The 21,458-nt window shown below is 44.9% G+C and overlaps 1 protein-coding gene across 1 annotated transcript in view; it reads left to right on the forward strand.

Annotated features, from left to right (window-relative positions):
• The first annotated feature begins 5,230 nt into the window (after nucleotides 1-5,230).
• The window catches only part of LOC146196015 (uncharacterized), a 45,924-nt gene continuing 29,696 nt past the window's right edge, over nucleotides 5,231-21,458 (forward strand). Inside the window, exons 1-4 of the mRNA XM_084596904.1 lie at nucleotides 5,231-5,241; nucleotides 5,346-5,363; nucleotides 7,525-7,750; nucleotides 14,771-15,002. Of these exons, the coding sequence (XP_084453030.1) occupies nucleotides 7,575-7,750; nucleotides 14,771-15,002 (408 nt within the window). The 5' untranslated portion in view covers nucleotides 5,231-5,241; nucleotides 5,346-5,363; nucleotides 7,525-7,574. The remainder of the gene's footprint in view (nucleotides 5,242-5,345; nucleotides 5,364-7,524; nucleotides 7,751-14,770; nucleotides 15,003-21,458) is intronic.

A 21,458-nucleotide genomic window follows, 5' to 3' on the forward strand; every position in this document is an offset into this window, starting at 1 on the left:
CTATTCGCCCGTAGGCGCCTATTAAACGCCCTGAGTGTGCATCATGCACCCTCATCCGCCTTCTCTAGCTTTTCTTGTCTTGAAACTATATGCTTGAATCGCAGTAAACGTTCTTTATTATGCGCACACTTCACTTGTGCGGTTTATATAGCGGAGTGGCCGCTAGACGTGCCTTAACGATGTAGTAGGAAGTCCTCTTACCGAAAACGTACGATACGCATAATGCAGTCCACGTGAAATAAGGTTTTTTATAAGTGTTCTCCAGCTGTAATCAGAGGTCTCGATCAACAGGAATATGGCGTAAGAGTTACCGGAAAGTTTATTAGTAACCTGCAGTTCGCTGAAGACGGTGATTTGCCAAATAACTCATGGGAAGAACTGCAAAGCACTGTCAATGACATAGACAGGCAAAGCAAGACGGTAGATCTCAAGCTTGGCATGTAGGAAGCTGAAGTATTGTTAATTAGAGTAGATCAAAACAACAATGGTTTTCTCTAGAAGATAAGAGTTGGCCGTTGTATAAAGCACTGTACTTGCGGCAGCTCTGTTGTGACCATATATCTGAAACACGAACATGAACTCTCTTGGAGAGTAAGATTGCAGTGGTGTGCATTGAGCACGTACTATCAGACCATGAGTTGAATTTGGCTACTAATACCCGAGTATAAAGTACATTACGCTTATTATGACTATGAAATAGCTGTGAACAAGAGTAGAAGGGGAGGCTCCGTTTAAAAGCCGAGCTTAAGTTTCGGCAAGGGGGCCTGTCTTCGTCTGGACTCGTCTGTCGTCGCCCAAACAAAGACAAGTCCCTTTGTCGAAACGTTGGCCCAGCTTGTGAATCGAGGCTCCCCTTCAACTAAGGCACTGTTCCTCTTTCATAATGTGTAGTCTGCTTCTTTCTCTCTTCTACCTTGTACAGAGTAGATCGGACTTGTTTAGAGCACTCCAGTGGTCTGGTGCGGAGAAATCGCTGTCAAACATCATCGAGGATTCTACGCATTTTCAAGAAGATTGTGGCTGTGTAGTTCTAAGGCCTATTCGGCTATCCGCAAGTGCTATAGTATTACCAATTAAATTCAGTAGCTGCTTTAAAAGTTTGCTTTATTTCTTTGCAAAACATTCTGTAGACAAGTGTGATATAGTAGTAGTAAGATTGAAAGTTGGGTGAGTTGAAGTGTGATATACTTTGTAATGTCCAGTACTGACCTCTGTAAAGAAAGGCGAAGCTGAATAAAAGGATTATATTTGAATTGAGAACAATGTAGCCTGATGTCTCTGTTCAGCTTCATATTTCCTCCTTGTCCATGGTCACTTCCAGGGTTGCCGTTGCGACAGTCCCGGATATCCCGGTTCTACAACTAGGCGAGGATGACGAAGAACAGCGCGAGAATTCAGTTTTAAGCAACATCGCCCTCTTATGCGCTGCGCTGTTCTTGACGCTCATGGCACTCTTGCTGGGCGCCATGTACCTGTACAGATGTTCGGGTGGTAAGTTTCCGCACTTCTGCTCAGATATAACCAACAACTTCCACTGCCACGAGCTAGTTTGAGTGACCGATTCTGCCCAGTTTGTTTGAAAAATATCCACTCCGTCAAGGAAATATAATTGAGTCTTAGTAAAACAAACGCTACGATATGCATGCACACAAGATGATGTCGCAATGTCGGGCGTGACCAGGAAACATTCTCTTGAAAATTTGCTGATAGACGAAAGTTATGTGCAAACGTTTAAAAAGAAGTTCACTGGGATGTGGTTAATAAAGCTTGTAAATAGTAGATACAATTACGTTTTTGCAGAACACCGAAAGCAGCAGGTGTCAAAGACATCAAGAAACATATTAATTCTAAAATATGTTGTTGCTGTATTGCCAGTAAAAATAAAGATTGTAAGCGATGAATACACTGCCTTAACAAGTAGATATATTATTTCTACTTTTTTTTTTCATACATATTTATTTTTCACTGGTAACGAATTCCAATGAATGGTAGCAGATAGCTTTACCTTGATCAAAGCAGCACTGCATTTAGGTGAAGAAAAAATAAAGTTCTCATTGCCACCTTTTGACGGCGGGAGGTTCGGTTACTCATGACGCGATTACTTGTGACCCTCTAATGTTGTGCCCTTAATATAGAGTTCGATAGGCAGCAATAGGCTGCCTGTGGAAATTGTATGGTCAGATTCTCACAGTTCGAATCCTATCCATTACGGTATAAATAGAGCTATATGGTCCCGTAAACATGCATTACATAAGTTAATATCTTTTTTAACACCATTGCACGTTTTTAGAAACTTGCATATATATGTGAAAATGTGAAATAATTCGTGTGAATCAACTGAATTTTCTTCGCGCTTAAGGACGTGCTGTGAGTTTTTTGCGCTTCACAGCATCATGTATACCTAACACAGACTCCTCTGCACATTGCTACGAGGAGTCGAAACGCAGGTTCCCGCTCGGTGTGAGAAAAGAAAGGTGTCCCAACGAGCGCTCCAAACGTTTCACAGAAATGCTCGTAGTTCTCGGTGCTCCGACAGATGGCGTCATACGATTAAGGGCGCTTTTGGAGCTAGAAACGACGAAGTAAATTGGGCACCAATACGCGATAGCAAGAAAATACTGAAGTATTGGGGAAGTATACATTGAAGCGGGACAAGAACAAATGATTTAAATGAAAAGCTTAGCCAAAATTAGTAAATAATCAAAACATAAGACGCATATTTTCTTATAATCCTCAGTCCTTACCAGCAGCTCTCGTAACCTTCAGGTAATTTAGCGTGTGAGAAACATAAAAATTTCCACTATTCGCATGCGACCAGGCCGATAAATTCTAGATGCCTGTGTTTATCGGTCATCTGTTATTTATCAAGCCTTCGAACCGAACAGCATTCACTGAATTTAGTCCCCGACGTGCAGCTTGTCTGAGCAGTGGTGTAAATATATATATATATATATATATATATATATATATATATATATATATATATATATATATATATATATATATATATATATATATATATATATATATATATATATATATATATATATATATATATATATATATATATATATACTGATGTACATTGCATTCGTCATTAACCTAATGCAGTCGATCGGGGAGAAATGATTAGCTTTATTGCCAAACAGCAACAAACTCTAAAACTGATGTCACTGGGAAGTGAAAGAATTCATGTACTACTTACAAGACAAACAGGACGTAAATTATACCTCGAACGCACGTTTTTACCAAACCTTCTGACTTCACCTAGTACGCTATAAGTCGATGGCAGCTTTGCCAAAAGCTCGAAGGCAAAATGTTCGGGGACACTTCAAACAATGTAGCTGAAGACGCGCGAAGTGGTGTCCAAGGAGAATTTTTTTCTGCCGGTTCTTGTCCGTAGACGTACAGGTCTTGATTCGGTGCATCCTCTTGAGGACCACCGAGCGGCTCGTGAAGATTGCGGCGTTTTTTTTCGCACGGGAATGCCGTGCCCCTCAGCAGACCTTTCTCTTCGCTTGCTGACTTTCGACAGGCGTGCAGATAAGCCAGGAAACGTTTTGTCACTGCATCTTTTTCAAGATGCTGACACCGCGGTGCACGTACACGAGTAGATGGGATAGCTTCCCAAGATTTGGACGTGAGATGAGGCTCTAAAGGCTTCTCACATTAAAAGTATGAAGGTCGTAGCAAATGGTCCTTAGATGAAAGGTCCACTAACCTTCAAAATGTTGATCAGAAAAGCTCTTTGGGCCAGTTGGCTCATAATTAGCACATAAAACGTAAACAAAAATGAAACACAAGTTGTTAGTCATTTGGTGTCGAAATCAGCGACAACTTTTCTTTGCCCGACTTATAGCTTATGGTGCATCGCAGAGCAAAGCACTTTCGTCCCATCGTGGAAGCACCTAAGAACAAGCGGCCGTACTATACACACCCGCAGTCAACATGCAGTCATGTTTCAGTGAGAAAAAAAAAACGACTATACAGACCGGATTAGAAGGCCGTGCTGAGCAAATCTTACGTTCACTTGAAGCAGACAACAAGGATGCAAGCAGCGGGAGCGCCCACGTGTCTGCGTCACCGCCTGTCTGCAAGTAGCGGAACTGCGAGACATCAAGCAACTAGAAGCACGGGACAAGCGGCGTCGTTTATACGCCTTTTATTCTTACACCGTGGGTTTCCGACTGTAATTTGAACCATTTTTTCTGTAGCATACTTCATGCAGCTCTTTTCAAAATGTAACCTGAGCCCTTTTTTAGTTATAAACTTATCTCTTAGCTTTTGCCACTGTATAGATCAGTGGTTAATACGCTTGGCTGCTGGTCCTCGACATGGGTTGGAATCCCGGCCGCGGCGGCTACTGCTTTCTGATGTAGGCAAACAAAAAGGCGCCTATGTATTTAGGATGTCTGTGCACGTTAAATTTCCGGGGATATTTTTATAGCACGAGTTCATTAAACCAAGCCACATGCAACTCCAACAAGAAAGGAGTTAACTATAAAACAGGTTTTTTCAAATTTTGCTCAGATATTGCGAACCTGTTTCAAAATCAAATAGCCGCGTCTTTTCTCGAGCAAAATTGTGGAGTGATGAAAATAAACGTCACAAAAGACTATGCACAAAATCCTTGTCGTTATCAGTTCGAACTAATTCTTGCAGTGGTCTACCAAATGTTGTATATCTAGACCGCAACAAAAGGTTTCGTTTTCACTTTTTCAACATTACAATACCGAACTCTAAACCCTCGTGCGTTTTTGAACTCTAATAAATTGCAAAACCTCCACACCGTGGGCTCAGAGCTGTATAAAATTTATTCGCTCTCTGAGTAAATAGCGAGAGAGCCCTGTACCGGGCCGCGATGTTACCGTAATGTTAAATAATGATGTTTTCGTTCAATGAGTTGTTATGGTATCTAGGGCCGGGTCTCCAACTGCCACTTTCGTGGGATTAATATAATTGTTCTAATTACCACCGCTAAGCTTTGCGGTGACAATCAACCTTGTATACCTTCACCGCGGATTGTCTTTCAGTCATCACAGCCAACTTAGATGCGACATACTGGAAGGAGACACAGACGCACATGTTTTCTTCTCGTGTGCTGTTTTGTTGGCCGTTGTTTCTGTGCTAGGTTGTGCCTCACTAGCTCCGATTCATATTCGGTTTCATACGGTTTTCGTCAAATTACACGGTATTAATTAGTTTTTTTTTGTTTCATTGCAGACGCAGAAGAAATTAAAGGTAAGTTTCAGGTGTCGAGAAGTCTCCGCTTTTTGATGAGCTGCGATTCAGATTCGTTTTGATTATTTTGTGTAAATTACATAATTTCTCTCCTTACGTTGCAGAGCCACAAGCATATAAAAGTAAGCTCCTGGTGAACAAACGTTTCTAATTCACCTTTTCTGCTTTTTTGTTTTGTCAGTAGGCTCATTGTCGTCTATATCATTGAAAGAAGTTTAGTTAGCACAGTGTTAGGCAAGTTAGGGAAGTCTCGCTACGCTAACTGTCATGTCTGCAAAAAAAGATATAATTTCTTATACGCAATGAGAGTGCTTTTTGGAGGATTTATTAACACATTCCCTGCATTCGGCAAGTGGGAATCAAGATACCGGCTGATACCTTGATTCCCCCACGGTTTTAAGTGCTAAATTATTGTTCGCATTGAAACCGCAGAATTCAAACAGGCGGTATGCGCGCAGAAGTGATCAAATCTAATTACCTGTAAAGGAAAAGAATGTGGTCTGTGTAGATAGGTAAATCTAAAACAGCGCACAGTAAAACTACGCTTGGCAGACCCGTCATTCCACGTGAAAGGTCCCAGAACCCAAAAGCAACTTGCGCCAATCATTGTAGAAAAAAAATGACGTGTTGGCGGTTGTGAGTGGTCTTTAATTCGTATCAGGATTTATTTGCAGAAACAAATTGCCCACATAAGCATTCTTTGAACTTTCCACGCTGCAACTAAACGTAAATAAAAAAACTTAAAATCAAATGTAGAGCAAGATGCGATGACAAATATTACTATTACAAATATCTCACTTGGATTGTTTTCTCATCTACTTGAGTAAATAACATGAGAATTTTTCGTGCTTTCATTACTCAGTGAAAATGCCAAAATCTTACGCCATTTGGAAATATTTACATTAACCTTGATATTTTATTCGAAACATTAATTTCTTTCTTTGCCGTGTTGCTATACTTTATATTAAAATTTTTCAAACTTGCGAAACAAAGTATGTTTTAAAAAATGTTCCAAAGTTCGCATTCAGTCAAATTTTTCTTCAACTCAGGCATTCGTGAATCAAGGCACTCGAGATGAAAGTGCCTGGGGTGGCTCCATACATTAATCAACATCTTAGCTCCGAATATAAATATTAAAAAAAGAAAGTAGATTTTATGTGGCAGCCTGCTTTCTATATACGCTAATGAATATAAGTGGCATCAGTGAAGGACAAATTCAAAGATTTGGGATTAAAGCAGTCACGAAGTGAATGTTCACCGGCAAGAAGTCCGCAAGGCGAGCCGCCAAACGGGATTCACCAAATCTGTACCGCCATGTCATTGAAGGTGGAGTAAATCTCCGCTAAAATTTTATTTAGCTGTGGTATGGATGTGCATCCTCTTTTTTCTTCTGCAACGCTTATCTCGCAAGAGGGCCGAACTGAGCTCGTGGCTCGCATCACCACCAAATGCATTTGAAATGACGCAGAAAAGTTGCCCCGCCAGTGACAAAAATTTCTTTTTGTCAATAGCATTACTCGGACAAAGCTACAATGCGCGTGACAACAGCATATTCGGTGACTCTGGGTGTTTCAGAGTAGCTAAGCTGCGAAACGTTCAAGTATGATTAAGAGCTTACCAAGCCCTTGCTTAATCTTGACCTTCCGGCAAGTTTTATCCGCCCTAATACGCAGGAGCACAGAAAATGCGGTCATCACGCACGGCAGTCAAAGATTTGGGCGCCTGGCCCTTATCATTATAGTTGATACCATTTATGATTATACGATATATGTTGGCAGACTTTTTTTTATGCTCAAAAGAGTTATCATTACACACGGTTTTGAAATAATTGGTGCATTTACAGAGCTCCCAAAGACTTCTGTGAAACATGTTCCCATACTGTTCCTTATCCTGATATCTTGTCTCTCAGTTCCGTTAACTGCCATGTCTTTTTATAACCAGCCCAACTAAGTGTGCATTTCCTCCCAAACTCTGTAAACGGCTGATATTCGCTCTCGCAAATACTCTCTTACGCAGTGCTTGCTTTGGAAATTCACCGCCTAATCTAAAACTATTTCATGCATGCATAAGCATGACTGCAGCTTCAGCAGCCCGAAGTGCGAAAGTCATGCGCTTGTTATCCATCCCAATGGCAATAGCCCGCGAAATTTAGAGTAGTAAACTTACTGAACCACAAAATGTAAGACCAAGGGGGTTTCCAGGGGTAAAGCACCGCAAATACTTCTGCACGGCCGGTTGCATCGTCGCCTAGAACTAATTCAGGAGTTGTGGTGTCGTCCACAGAGCCTCAAGCAGCCACAGGCAAAGTGGTGTTCCCGGGTCCTCTGTGGTGCATGTATCCACGTAGCGGCGGCGGATACACGCCAGAAAACGTGCCCACACAGTTCTGTTCGACGCTCGTCTACGACTGGGTCACGGTGAATGGAGACTTGCAGGTGCGCGCACTGGACGACCGAGAACTGGTGAAGCAGCTGCCCGCCTTGAGGGCGGTGCGCAGCGCCCACGCCGGGTACGTATATACTATACTCAGGTATGTACAAATCAAGTCTGCTGTAACCAACACACACAAATCATCCGTGGCAGAAAGTATTTCGCTGGCAAAGCTATTGTGGTTGCCTAATGAAATGCAAAGCCTGAACCCAAATTATAAGATACAAAATTTCGATGCCCCGCTTGTTTTTTACCAGCCAAATATAAAACACTGATATTTTACTGTTCACCGGAGCATGTCGGCGCGTTAAATATGCAAGAATCCATAGATATTAAATTTTACAAGTTTTGGTGTATATCTGGAGTGCGCGTTGTTTCACAAGTACCTCGAAGATATGAGGTCGTCGAAGTGTGCGCTAGCAATTACATACGCTCATTGCGTTTCTTTTTCGCGTGCAACAGTCACTGCAGTTCATACAACCTTGTGATGCATCTTCATATCGGCGACTGAAGCTCTGTCACCTTCAACGCAAACGTGCAAGCAAGAACGTACTGCTTCATTAGCGAAGGCGAACATACCCTGGAGAGTAAATGAAACAGTTCGGTGACCATTGGATTATGCAAAAATTAGCCGGACATCCGGCGACACTTCATCGAGTGTTATCGTATCCAAAACATTTAGTAGGAAGTGCTTTCGTTGACGTCGCATCTCTGCTGGCAGCAGGTGAAGCTATAACACGCAGTATTACAAGTCTTAGCGCACCGGATATCTTGCATGTAGTGTCGTGACGCTGGGGCTACGTCGACCCGGCCTTCACTTGGTAGCGTGCAGAGACTCGGGGTTGAAGTAGGATTGAATCTTCGAAGTTGGTGAAATATGTACAAGCAGGTTTACTGGCACTTTGAGAAAACGTATTTACAAGAATATTTACATGAAAAAGAAGGGTACATCAGCAAAATGACAAGCGTTAAGAGTTCATAGCGAGAAGCGACTGGATGAGCCGTTTACCCAGGGCCCAGAGCGACATTTCGTGCTCTGCAGCGTCCTTAAAACCCCCTATGTCCAGCCCCTCTCTGAAGATGCTGACCAACCAAATCCAGGGCACGCCCCTCAGGTATCGGCATCCAATCGAACACATCACTGCACTGATGGTCTGAAGCACTGACTGGTCCGGCATTCATTCGTTGGGCGTGATCACTTGTTGGCGGGAAAAGCTTGGGAACGGCGAGGAGAGGAGGTACATTTCTATTCTTCAGCAAAGAAACCACAGGCTGGTTCTGACAAGTGGTTTTACTTCTCAGAAACCCGAGTGCACGTGGCGCCGCATCCGCTCCCAGCATTGTCCGTTTTCGACAATTGCAAATCTTTCCTGCATTCCTGGGAAATCACTTAATGGCTGTATGCGTCATGCTCCTTTCTTGTCCTGCACGTCAGCGGACATGTCACTCTGTCGTCTCCTTTGGAAAGGAGGCATTCATCACTGGAGGATAGCACTTCTCCACTGGAAGGGTGAACAATTGAACGAAAGCACTTCCTGCTATTTCCCGCAGGGGGACGTTTCTTTGTGTTTTTCCAGACGTTCTCTTGGCAGGGTCAATTTGGCATTTGCAGGTTGTCCACAAAGCAAAACAGGCTTACAAAACAGGATTCCTGGAAACAGGCTCACTTAGAGCCATTGGACCATCACCACATATTCACAATACTTTTCCATGCCCACAGGCGAACAATAGAGCGCGCAAATGCGGATGCACGGTCGTAACAGCCTCCTCCCCCGCCAGAAGAGTCTCGGAGGGCAGCAGTCGCAGCTACTGCATGAAGAGACGACTTAATGGCCTGCACGTGAACGCTTGAAGCTCGCTGTTGCTTGTCGCGGTGTCTTGATTGTTGTAGGCCAAATTGCTCGAGCTGTCTGAAACTCAACCACATGTCTAAACAAGCACTCGGCTCCCGTCTGAAGAGACCAGGTCAAAAGAAAACTGCCATTGTTGTTCGAGAAAAGCCCACTCTCAAGACGTTCAGGACCCACGTATTCCTAGAAAACCAAACGTGCTGCTTTACATAGTCACACATATACAAGCGCACGAAAAAAAAAAAACCTGATTATCAATTTGGATACATGGTGAGGAACATCTCGGACCGCTTAGAAAGAGCGGCTAAGCGCGTCCGCATTCCCATTTAACTTCCCCTTTTTGTATCTTATTTCAAAATTGTACTGCTGTAAAATCAAGCTCCACCTAAGAAGGCGACTGTTCTTCGATGTCGCAGTTTGCAGCCAAGCCAGGGGACAATGGTCCGTCTCTACGGTGAATTTGGCCCCTCCAAGATAGCACTGCAATTTTTGAATGGCCCATACAATGCAAGCGCATTCTTTCTCTGACGCGCAATAAGCCCTCTCTCTAGAACTCAGTTTTCTGCTCAAGTAGAGCACGGGGTGCTCATTACCGTCGTCATATCTCTGGCAGAGAACAGCACCTAACCCTCGATCACTGGCATCACACTGGACCGTGAATTCTTGGCCATAGTCTGGAGCTCGCAATACCGGACGGCTAATCAGCACAGCCTTCAGGTTTACGAAGGAGGCTTCCTTTTGTTCGTCCCAGACTACATTTGTCGGTTCTGTCTTGCGGAGAGCGTCGGTCAGAGGGCTAGCCAAAGCTGAATAGTTAGGGATGTAGTGATTGTAGTACCCAGTCAGACCTAGGAATGCTCGAATTTCCGTCTTCGTGCTCGGCCGCGGATAGTCTGCTACCGCAGAAATCTTAATCTCGCTGGGTTTCCTGAAACCCTGACCTACATTGTGACCCAAGTAGTCCACGGTCGCCCTTGCCAGGCAACATTTCTCGGCCTTTACGGTTAGTCCAGCTTGACGCAAAAGGCTCAGTACAGCTCTTAGATGTACCATATGGTCCGCCCATGAGTCGGAAAAAACCGCAATGTCGTCTAAATAAGGCACTGCGAATGTTTCACACCCCTTTAAAACCCTATCCATGAGTCGGGAAAAACAAAATGGAGCATTTTTGAGCCCGAAACTCATCATTGTTGGCTGGTAGCTGCCCGTCGGAGTGACGAAAGCCGCGTATCTGCTGGCGCGTTCAGTGAGCGGTACTTGCCAGTATCCTCGAGTAAGGTCCAGCGTAGTCACATATGCCGCTCTACTGACCTGTTCTACTCTCTCCTCAATATTCGGAATAGGATACACTTGATCCCTGGTGAGAGAATTTAGCTTTCGGTAGTCTACCACAGGCCTTGGGTCTTTACCTGGAGCTTCTACTAAGATCATAGGCGAAGCATAATCGCTTTCCGAGGGTTTTATTACTCCCAATTCCAGCATGCGAGTTACTTCCCTATCCAGAATTTCTCTTTGCCTTGGAGAAAATCGGTAGCACCTTGATCGCACTGGCACGTCTGAAGTCAGCTCAATATCGTGCTCAGTCAAATCAGTTCTGCCTGGCCTGTCCACGAAGCAGGCCTCAAACTCTGTTATTATCTCGCCCAGATCGGACAGCTGGGATTTCTTTAGTTCTCCTCTCTGCTCCGTCTTTTTGAGAAGCTCCTGAGCGTTGCTTCCTTTTCCGCTGAGGCAAATCAAGTTGTCCCCCATCTCCTCGGGAAGGTTTAACGTTAGATTTACCACGGCTTCCCTCTGCACATAAGGCTTCATAAGATTGCAATGATAAATGCGCACTTCTTTACGCCTATCGGGGATTTTCACTGCGTAGTTAGTGTCAGAAAGCTCTGCAACGACTTTAGCAGGTCCTTCCCACTGTACTTCGAGCTTATTCTTGGGATCATTGGCTTGCTCCATAGCTAAGTCCTCTCGGGTTCCACTTAGAAGTCTCGTGAGATTACTAGAGACTGGCGGCAAGAGGTTACTCTCAAGAACGTCCTCATTCCGCGTCTCATCAAGCTCACTTTCAAGTTGACTTATCTGAGATGCCTCGCTCTCAAAGTTTTCTGACCCGCTATCTTCCGCATCGACCACTGTCTTAACTGCCGTTTCCTCCGCTGTGGAATTTTCTGGTATGAGCAGTGTAGCTAGTTCTCGCGCCTTTGAACGTGTTAAGGCCTGCACATCTCTGTCTCCGAAAATCAGAAGGCAAGCTTTGACCTTCTCGTAGTTGTCCGCGTCCTCCTTGTTTAGCCGCGCGACAACCTCCGCTGCCTCGCAGGGCAGAACCGTCAATAATCTCTGAGACCACGTGTCTCGCTGGAAGGACAGTTCTTCGCAAGTTCGCTCAAAGTTACCCAGATACAGACCGATATCCCCTGATATCACATATGGCTGCATGTACTTTGACATCTTGAAATCTGCCTCCTTGTTGAGAAGAGGTACCGCTAGCTGGGGACAATTGCCCGACCTCTTGCTCAACTCTACTTCTAATTTCCGGAGCTCAATTTCTAGCTCCCGCTTTTTTGCTTCTCTCTCACGCTTCTTTTCCTCTTTTTCCCACTCACGTTCGCGCTCACGCCTCTTTTCTTCTTTTTCCCGCTCTTTCTGCTGTCTGAGCTGCTCCTCCTTTTTTTGGGCGATGAGGTTCCATGCTTCACTGAGCTCCTCATCATCGGCTCCCAAATCTGTGATTGCCTTTATAATCAAAGGTTTTCGTGCCAAACCACTTGTATCAATTCCCAATTCCTCACACAATAGCAACAGGTCCGGTTTCTGCAGCTTTTGTAGGTCCATGATCGCTCCGAGTGTCGGCTACTTCCAAAACAACAGTGCAAACTACCAAACCTAAAGGCGTTTCAACACTTTTTACCAGTTCTAAAATCTAACCCTGTTCTAGAACCTGGTCCACATCAGAAGAAAAGCCAAGCACTCACCCACACATGCGATCGATGTTCCGAGCTGCCCTCTTGTTGGCCGATTGTTGCTCCTGCTTGTTGCTTGAGATGCCACCTCCGATCACCAGATGTTGTGGCTTGTAGATTCTGATCCACCTCGAATCACCAGATGTTGTAGCTTGTAGATCCAGATCCCACCTCCAGTCATCAGATGTTGTGGCTTGTAGATTCAGATCCCAACGCTGGTCACCAGTGTTGGGGCTTGTAGATCCAGATCCCACCGCTGGGCACCAGTCGTTGTGCTTGTAGATTCAGATCCCACCGCTGATCACCAGTTGTCGTGACGCTGGGGCTACGTCGACCCGGCCTTCACTTGGTAGCGTGCAGAGACTCGGGGTTGAAGTAGGATTGAATCTTCGAAGTTGGTGAAATATGTACAAGCAGGTTTACTGGCACTTTGAGAAAACGTATTTACAAGAATATTTACATGAAAAAGAAGGGTACATCAGCAAAATGACAAGCGTTAAGAGTTCATAGCGAGAAGCGACTGGATGAGCCGTTTACCCAGGGCCCAGAGCGACATTTCGTGCTCTGCAGCGTCCTTAAAACCCCCTATGTCCAGCCCCTCTCTGAAGATGCTGACCAACCAAATCCAGGGCACGCCCCTCAGGTATCGGCATCCAATCGAACACATCACTGCACTGATGGTCTGAAGCACTGACTGGTCCGGCATTCATTCGTTGGGCGTGATCACTTGTTGGCGGGAAAAGCTTGGGAACGGCGAGGAGAGGAGGTACATTTCTATTCTTCAGCAAAGAAACCACAGGCTGGTTCTGACAAGTGGTTTTACTTCTCAGAAACCCGAGTGCACGTGGCGCCGCATCCGCTCCCAGCATTGTCCGTTTTCGACAATTGCAAATCTTTCCTGCATTCCTGGGAAATCACTTAATGACTGTATGCGTCATGCTCCTTTCTTGTCCTGCACGTCAGCGGACATGTCACTCTGTCGTCTCCTTTGGAAAGGAGGCATTCATCACTGGAGGATAGCACTTCTCCACTGGAAGGGTGAACAATTGAACGAAAGCACTTCCTGCTATTTCCCGCAGGGGGACGTTTCTTTGTGTTTTTCCAGACGTTCTCTTGGCAGGGTCAATTTGGCATTTGCAGGTTGTCCACAAAGCAAAACAGGCTTACAAATCAGGATTCCTGGAAACAGGCTCACTTAGAGCCATTGGACCATCACCACATATTCACAATACTTTTCCATGCCCACAGGCGAACAATAGAGCGCGCAAATGCGGATGCACGGTCGTAACAGTAGCAACAATTACATGCATTCGAAGACGATGACTGAACACATCAGCACTAATAAATTGTGATATCATGAGATTTGCCTGCAAGAGAGCGATGCATTGTTAAGATGCGGGACAATGGTAACCTGTCGTGATAATCACGAAAAATATTAAGCTTGTTTAAATGGCGATCGGTGAATTACAACCACTAATTGTACACCCCAAAAAATATAAAAAGTACGAAAGAGCAAAATTAACTAACATAAACATAAATATCACCCTACAAACATAAGTGGTCGTGGAGTAGCGTGAGGTGAGCGCGCACTCTCAAGACTAGAGCCTTTGCTGTGCATGCGTTAATTTTAGTGTGATAAATCACGTTCCATGCAGCTTGATTAAGACGTTTCATATGCAAATACTTTTGTGTGATTTTTGTTCATTTGATTTTACTGAAATACGATGTGTCAAAGAAAGGCAATAAAGAAAAACAAGCGGCCGTGGAGTAGTGGTTAAAGCACCTACCTGTGAAACGTAAAGACCGAATTCTTAAGCAGAGTTGTGGGTGGGCACCAAGTTTTATTGTTTTTTTTTTTCAAATGTAGGCAGAATATTTTATAGCTCCCTGCATGCTTTTCTCAGCATAACAAAGCGTTTTTCTTTTTACGGAAACGAGGGCCACCGACCATACAGGAATTTCCGAAATCAGAGCTCCCCACGGTTTCATATCGGGCTTTCCTGCGCAGTACCGGAATTTCCTGTAATACTGGACAATTCTAAATCACAGGTTCTGTACAATAAGCCTGCACACTAATTCCTGTATAGATTTAATGCAGGAGTTTTCAGTAGAGAAGCATGGAATATAAATGACTAATCCATTCTCCCTCGTCTCCAAGCATCTGACAACGAACTGCTTCCTGTAAAAAACCTTACGTTCCGCCCCTGGCTAGTTTGGTTGGCCCGTTTCACAGCATACCGTGTACGCGTCCTACGGCCTTTCTGAGTGGCAACCGTTTGTGTCCAGGATGACCTTACACGTTCGCCTTAGCGGTCGGGGCAACGACGGCGTGGGCAGCCGCGCGCTGGGCGCGGTGCTCTACTCAGGCAGGGAGCCGCAGATCCAGCTTCTCCTGGAGCTCATTACGTTTGTTCAGCTGAACAAGCTGGACGGCGTCGTCCTTGACCTTGGCGAAGCGGTCACCATGCACAAACTCTCCACGGATGAGGCGGTTCGCTTCGTGAGCACATTCGTGCAGGTGGGTCATTTTCTTCAGAGCCCTTCACGCAAGTGATGCTCTTACCACGGGACAATAACACTATTCATCATTCATGCATTCATTGTACTACACATTCCATTTGCTTGTGTTTTTATTTGCTGCCCTAAGTCTCGGGCAGCATATAGAAGCCACGGCCACGTTAGCTTCTCGTTATAGGCTCGAGCCTGTTGGCGAAGCATCTCCTGAGCCTAAGATTTAATCGCAGCGCAACATGCAGGGCAGGAGACAACAGTGCTGTGATCGCCTGCGCCAAAATGCTAATGCGAGAAATAATGAAAATAATCTATATTGTTGCATGGTTTTGGTGTGTACCGATAAACCTAAAAAGCCACCTATGAGGCATATTTTATCTGTTTAGATGAAAACAGATAAACGCCGAACTTGATCTGTTCCCCAAAAAAAAAAAAGATCAGCTTCACTCGAAGAAATTACCAACCCTGTTTTATCTGCTTCGTTGACCATAAAAACTGCCACACGAAACTGTCAGCGTGGCTTTTCTTTTCCATCAAAAACACACTTAATGCACCTCTTCTATCTCTCGTCATTACCAGCATAGGCCTTCTAGTTCAACAGGTGCTCGCAAAATAAAACACAATCTCTTAGCCATCTTTCTGCGGTTGCCTTTAAGTTTCTATCGCATAACTTTATTGGCTCGCGAAGTGAGCCTATCAGGACGTGATTTTGACGTAGCGTATACGTAGGTCTCATGTGAACTCTCTTGAATGTACATTTGGCGGAGAGTATGAAGGTGCCATAATTCAATGTTTCGAGGGGTTCGTTATTCGTTTGCCAGAAATGCTCGAAATTCTGCAGGGGGTATATCCCTCAAACTGCACGTCTCTTGCAAATCTATTGGTGTTGCAGTGGAGCAACTGGCCACAGTAGTTGCCCGTCCTCGCTTTAAGCGCTTACAGATGTTCTTTAGGGCTACTCAAGCAGCTCGCGGCTGGAAGAAGACTGCAAGAAAAACATCAGAGACTGTGTAGGCTCGCTAACCCTTGCTACATGACTACTTTACTGAGAAGCGGAATTAGCGCGCTCAGAAAGTCCACTTTTCAAGACAAGCGAAATTTGTCTAAGGATGACTTTGTCGTCCACGAGTCCTCAGTCATGGTTTTCGGTTCCACGACTTGCTTCGGCGAGATCCGATAGCTTCCGCAAGACGCCCGCCCACTCCCTCTTTTACGTCCTGCTATGCGTGTGGGCACGGTATTAAGCCTGGTTCCTTGGAGTCGATTTTAGACCGTTAGGTTTTCTTATCCTAGCGCGTTCCAAGACGGGTCCATGCATGAACATGTCATAATTTTGACGGGGAGAGCGCGAGGGGTCTGTGGCACCTATTCACATATTCATGGCTTTTGGGGTTCTTTGAGGCAAAGCAATTTGTGAACCCTGGTCCTAGAGTCCACCCTCGCTACTCGTTGCCTATCCGGACAGTGAGTGTAATCGTACGAAGACCGACATACTCTCAGAAAACTGAGCTCTCACTTCAAAGAGTAATGTATGCTCAGCTTTCACGAACACTCCCTTGTGATTCAAAGTGGGAATTCGTCCAATTGTTATTTCTCGAGAAATGACTCCTGGCATCGAAGGCGTTTACGGACCCAGCTAGAATGCAAGATATAATCATAGCTTGAAAAAGATGCCGACGGTTATACTTTATAGTATGAAATTTTAACGAATCTCTGCAGGCATTTCAGTTTTTCATTATGCTGAAGCAAATAAATGAAAGGCATATTTTATAGAACGTGAAATTTGAGCCTACTCTATAGTTCCCCCCACAACCTTCCTTCAACTGGCACTCAACTTTTTCCAGCTTATTGGATAATATTAAAGAGCAGCTTTGATTACACCTCAAGGTTCGGCTGCCGTTTTTGACGACCTCGCTTCGGGCGGTGCGTATTTCAGGCGATCGGGTGCTTCGTCTTGGCTAGTGCCAACTGTGATGAGATGACCACGTTAGCCGCCCTATAGTTACTCAGAGGTTACAGAGTTATTCCACTGCTAAAACATACTTTACCAGCACGTTTGTATATTGCAATTATTAAAGTAAGGTCAGAGTTCCCCTACAAATTTAGATTAAAGGCGCTATATTTCACAACCATTTAAGCAAGGCCTTCGTGTGACATTTTAGCACGATAACATTAAAGGCCCTGTGACCAAACGTTTGGCCTCGGGCGCTTTTCAGCGGCGTTGACATTATGATAAAAATTTATATGTCATAAATATCATCACGAAGTTTCACACATTTCTGTCCTTGGATCATTGCAAGTAACCATACTCGCTACCTGCAGTTATGTTAAATGAATGAAATTTATGCACTTCATCGTCCACTCACGTCATCGTCTCTCGATCGACTGCTACTTAACGCGCGCCAAGCCGACGCTAACAAGAAGCTATCCCGACCTTAATCTCGTACGGTACATTTCGCGCGCCAACACCTTTAAAAGCAGTTATTTCCGCGTACCATTGAACATTGAAATCAATTGCCTGGCTCAGTTCTTTTGTTACCAGTAGATAAATTTAAGCGGGCAATCGACAACATTCTTAGCTTTGTTTGCATTCTCTAACACGATCTCTATTTATATTTCTAGCATCTGCTGTTATGTCTTGTATGTTTTGTATTTTTGTTTTCTTATTGCACTTCTCCTGCAGTATGTATAAAAAACTACCGAGCATGGCGCTGGCAGCTGTCATGGCTGAGCACTAACTGGACGCAGGGTTGCCTGACAATAGCGTTTGGCCACAGCTCCCAACTCGAATCTCTCCTTTCCCATGAGAGGGTGATGTATGAATCAGCCTTGCAGGATCCTTGCATCCACGTACTCCTAGGCCATGTAGGCACATTCATACTGCTCGGCGGTTAAAGCAAGATCCTTGCATCCACTTAGCCCTAGGCCATGTGGGCACATTCATACGGCTCGGCGGTTATAGCGGGGCTTTATATGTGGGCTTGTAGCCTACGCTATCGCGTCATACTCTTACAAGCGGAGCTTACGTGCACCTCGTGTTTTCTTTTATTAGTTCTCTGCGTATACAAAATCATAAATAGTTTACCTCTGCTTCTGGTTGCAGTTGCACGCACTTACACTTACAACTAATGGGAGCGTGAGCTTAAAGAGCCTTTGCTGTTTTGCAGGGTATTGTAAATGAGACCATTCGATGATTCTACGAATATATTCTTGAATATGCATGTTCTTCCAATTTCCTCATTATCCAGAGTAAGAGAGGTAATAACCGCCTATCAAATTAATTTTGAATTGACTGCTAAATACCCCAAGTGAGTAACATCAATGTTAAAAGGCATCGTTCCCTAACTGCTACCTCACATTGCGCCGTTTTCATCAATTTGGAGCGGCTGAAATAATTTTCAATTCTAACACACTGCAAGTCCTTGCAAAACTTGGTATCAAAGATCCTGTCACGAATTCCTAACGCCTGGTCCATCCTATTTCATAATCAATTTTCTTCTTTTGACGACCGTTTACCAATGCAACTTCCAGGACCAGTAAGTTCAGTTTTGCTTCCTGCACCGGCTTGCAGTAGTACAGCGCCCGCATAGTTCCTCCTGACACTGACAGCTACTCCTTCCTTTTCTAACCATCTCTATATAGCGTCTTAGCCTTATTTTTCATTAACCGATATCTCTCCAAACGTTTTGTAGCCGCTCGCTTTACTGGTGTTCAGGTACCATACTTTCAGTGGGCATAAAATAGCCATGTACTAGAGAAAACGCACGCAATGTGTATACAGTTCATATATTAGGTGTGCATTGCCGGCCTTGTTATTACGGAGCATGCTTCACCAATCTAAATGTTGCCCAAGTAGCAAAAGCAAAAACAATGCAATAGTTCATACATACAATAGCATATGCCTTTGGCTTAAGTATGAAATTATTAAATATCTTATCTTCCCCGTGGAATGGGCGAGCATATTTCAAGCACTAAATCGTGCTCGGTATTGTTGAGTTGCACCTGGACTCGCGATAAAATCCGTAGCTTCTTGTGCACCAGTCTGTGAGGCACCATCGGGAGGTACAGCGCAAAGGACACAAGCAAAACAGGACTAGCGCAGAAGTCACCTTGCCGACCACTCCAAGAAATGCAAAACATGTGGCTGCAATCATGATTGCGGACTAGAATGCAGTTTCTAATGTGAGGCGCTGTATGATCAATCTGAGGTAAGGCAACGAGCAAAAGACCTACGAGAAAGGGATGTAGTTGAAGCATGGCTTATGTCTAGGGGTGGAGACTGATGCATCAGCACGTCGTCAATTTGCTTGTCGGAAATTAAAATTACCTTTTTGGATGGCTCTACAAAATTATTTGCTTTGGTTTAAGGGCTGGTTTGCATGTACGGTTTTATTTTGATACTGTTGCGAAAGAAACTTCGGTCGCCCTATTGGACACTGGGATCGCCATAGGAATAGAAAGAAATCGAGATCTACCGCCGGTAGAGGCGGAGGAGATTGCAATAGCCATTGCCATTGCACGACCAGGCGTGAAACACGTCATCAGCGATAGCAAAGCGGCGGTTAGAAATTTTAGCAAGGGTAGAGTCAGCAATCGTGCTGCAAAACTTCTGAACGAGTCGTCTCTCGCCGAAAGCGTGACCATAATCTGGACCCCAGCACACGCCGGTCTCGCCGGCAACGAGGCTGCCCACATGCTCGCCCGCTCCTCGCTACCTCGGGGTGCTGCGGACGCCTCCACAACATCTAAAACCAAAGAATGTATAGGTACCTTTAGGGATGTAACGGACAACTTGAAGAAAGACCGGAGGATATATCCGCCACCGGTTAGATCCCTGAGTAAAAAGGAATCGTATGACTGGAGAAGACTCCAAGCTCGAAATTTCTTTTCGCCCCTGTGGAGGAGTTGGACGGGTGCCAGAGGGCGGAAGAGGGACGGTGCAGAAACCGAAATTTGTAAATTTTGCGGCCACGTGGCAACATTAGATCATATAATATGGAGATGCGTTCGTGCCCCAGGGCGCAACGCGATTAAAACTAGCGATGAATGGGAGACCACGCTAAGAAGCTCCGACGAAAAAACACAGCGATTCGCCGTCCGCCTGGCGGCCGAGGCTGAAGACCTCTTCTCCTAGACGAGGCCGGGTGTCCTCTGGCCGCGGTGTGACAGACTGCCTCCCCGGACGCCTGCGTGCGGACTCGTAGGTGGCTGCTGCACCATATTCGGCGGAAATAAATGTTCTTCCTCCTCCTCCTCACTATTCCCCTCACATTGCTTTGGCGCTGTTATGTGATGTCTATGCGTGAATTCTTCACCTGTTTTGTTGGTGCTGTACGGCTTAGGGGGGAAAACGCAGGAAAAGATTACAGAGCGGGCAGATCCATTAGTTACCGTAATAGGAGAACCAGACTGAAAACCAAAACTGTAACTAAAATTAAAAAACAACACCGCCAACAACAGGTGCGAATGTCAGGCATAGACGTCGCATAACAGCACCAATGCAATGTCCGGGGGTAAAAGAATTTATTTTTAAAATAGCCTCACAAGAAAACCGTAGACACACATGAACCCATAAAAATAAAGCGAACATTTTGATTGAGCCATCCAGAAAGTTTACAGTGTGCGGATATGCTTTTGCTAAGACAGTAACTAACAGATCTGCTGGTTCTCTAGTCCTTTCCTCCGCTTCCCCATCCTAGATGCCTCTAAGCAATCTAAAGAATCTAAGCCTCTAGATTGCCTCTTATTTTCCAGGTTTTATAAGATGATCATTGTGCTGGCAATGATTTGTCTTGTGCGATTTTTGGAGTATTTTTGGAGTCTCTCAATAAGAAATCAGTTAGTAGTCACCGCTAGTCCTGTTTTCCTTCTGCCTCGTTGTCCTTGTTTCTTTTGTGCTGCACATCTCCATGATCGCGCAAAAACCTGCGATACACTGAGGGCTACCCACGCATATGCAGATGAAAGCTCGACTCGGCGCTAACCCTCAATGTCCCCGCTTCTTCCTACGGTGCACGTCAGCACGCGACCGGTAACGTGATGCCTTCTGCCTCTTTCGGCACCTCTGACAACAGCCTCTCCTCCTCCTCCTTTGATGGCGCCCACTCCAACCCCTCCTCCTCTGCAAACACCCGATGCGCTAGGTCACGTGGTATAGGGAGCTAAGGGGATATGCTACGCGAAAACATTTTTTTTTTATATTGATGCTAGGTGAATGAAAATTGCATCACCCATGGAGATTGATCTCCTTTTTACAGATTGGCTTTTAGTTTTGAGATAAGCTTATGACTTCGTATTCGAAACGCCATGCATAAATGAAAAAACAGTACATGCTTGTGCAACTGCTGGACGTAGGCGCAAGCATGAAAGAGCAGTGTTAACTAGTTCTTGTCGCCAGCACTCTACTCAGTGCAAATAAGGAGCATAGCAACATTCTCTTATCAGGCAACGTTTTGAGATAATT

The sequence above is a fragment of the Amblyomma maculatum genome, chromosome 3 (assembly GCF_055883805.1).
Source record: "Amblyomma maculatum isolate TAMU_Amacu chromosome 3, ASM5588380v1, whole genome shotgun sequence".
Classification (NCBI taxonomy): domain Eukaryota; kingdom Metazoa; phylum Arthropoda; class Arachnida; order Ixodida; family Ixodidae; genus Amblyomma; species Amblyomma maculatum.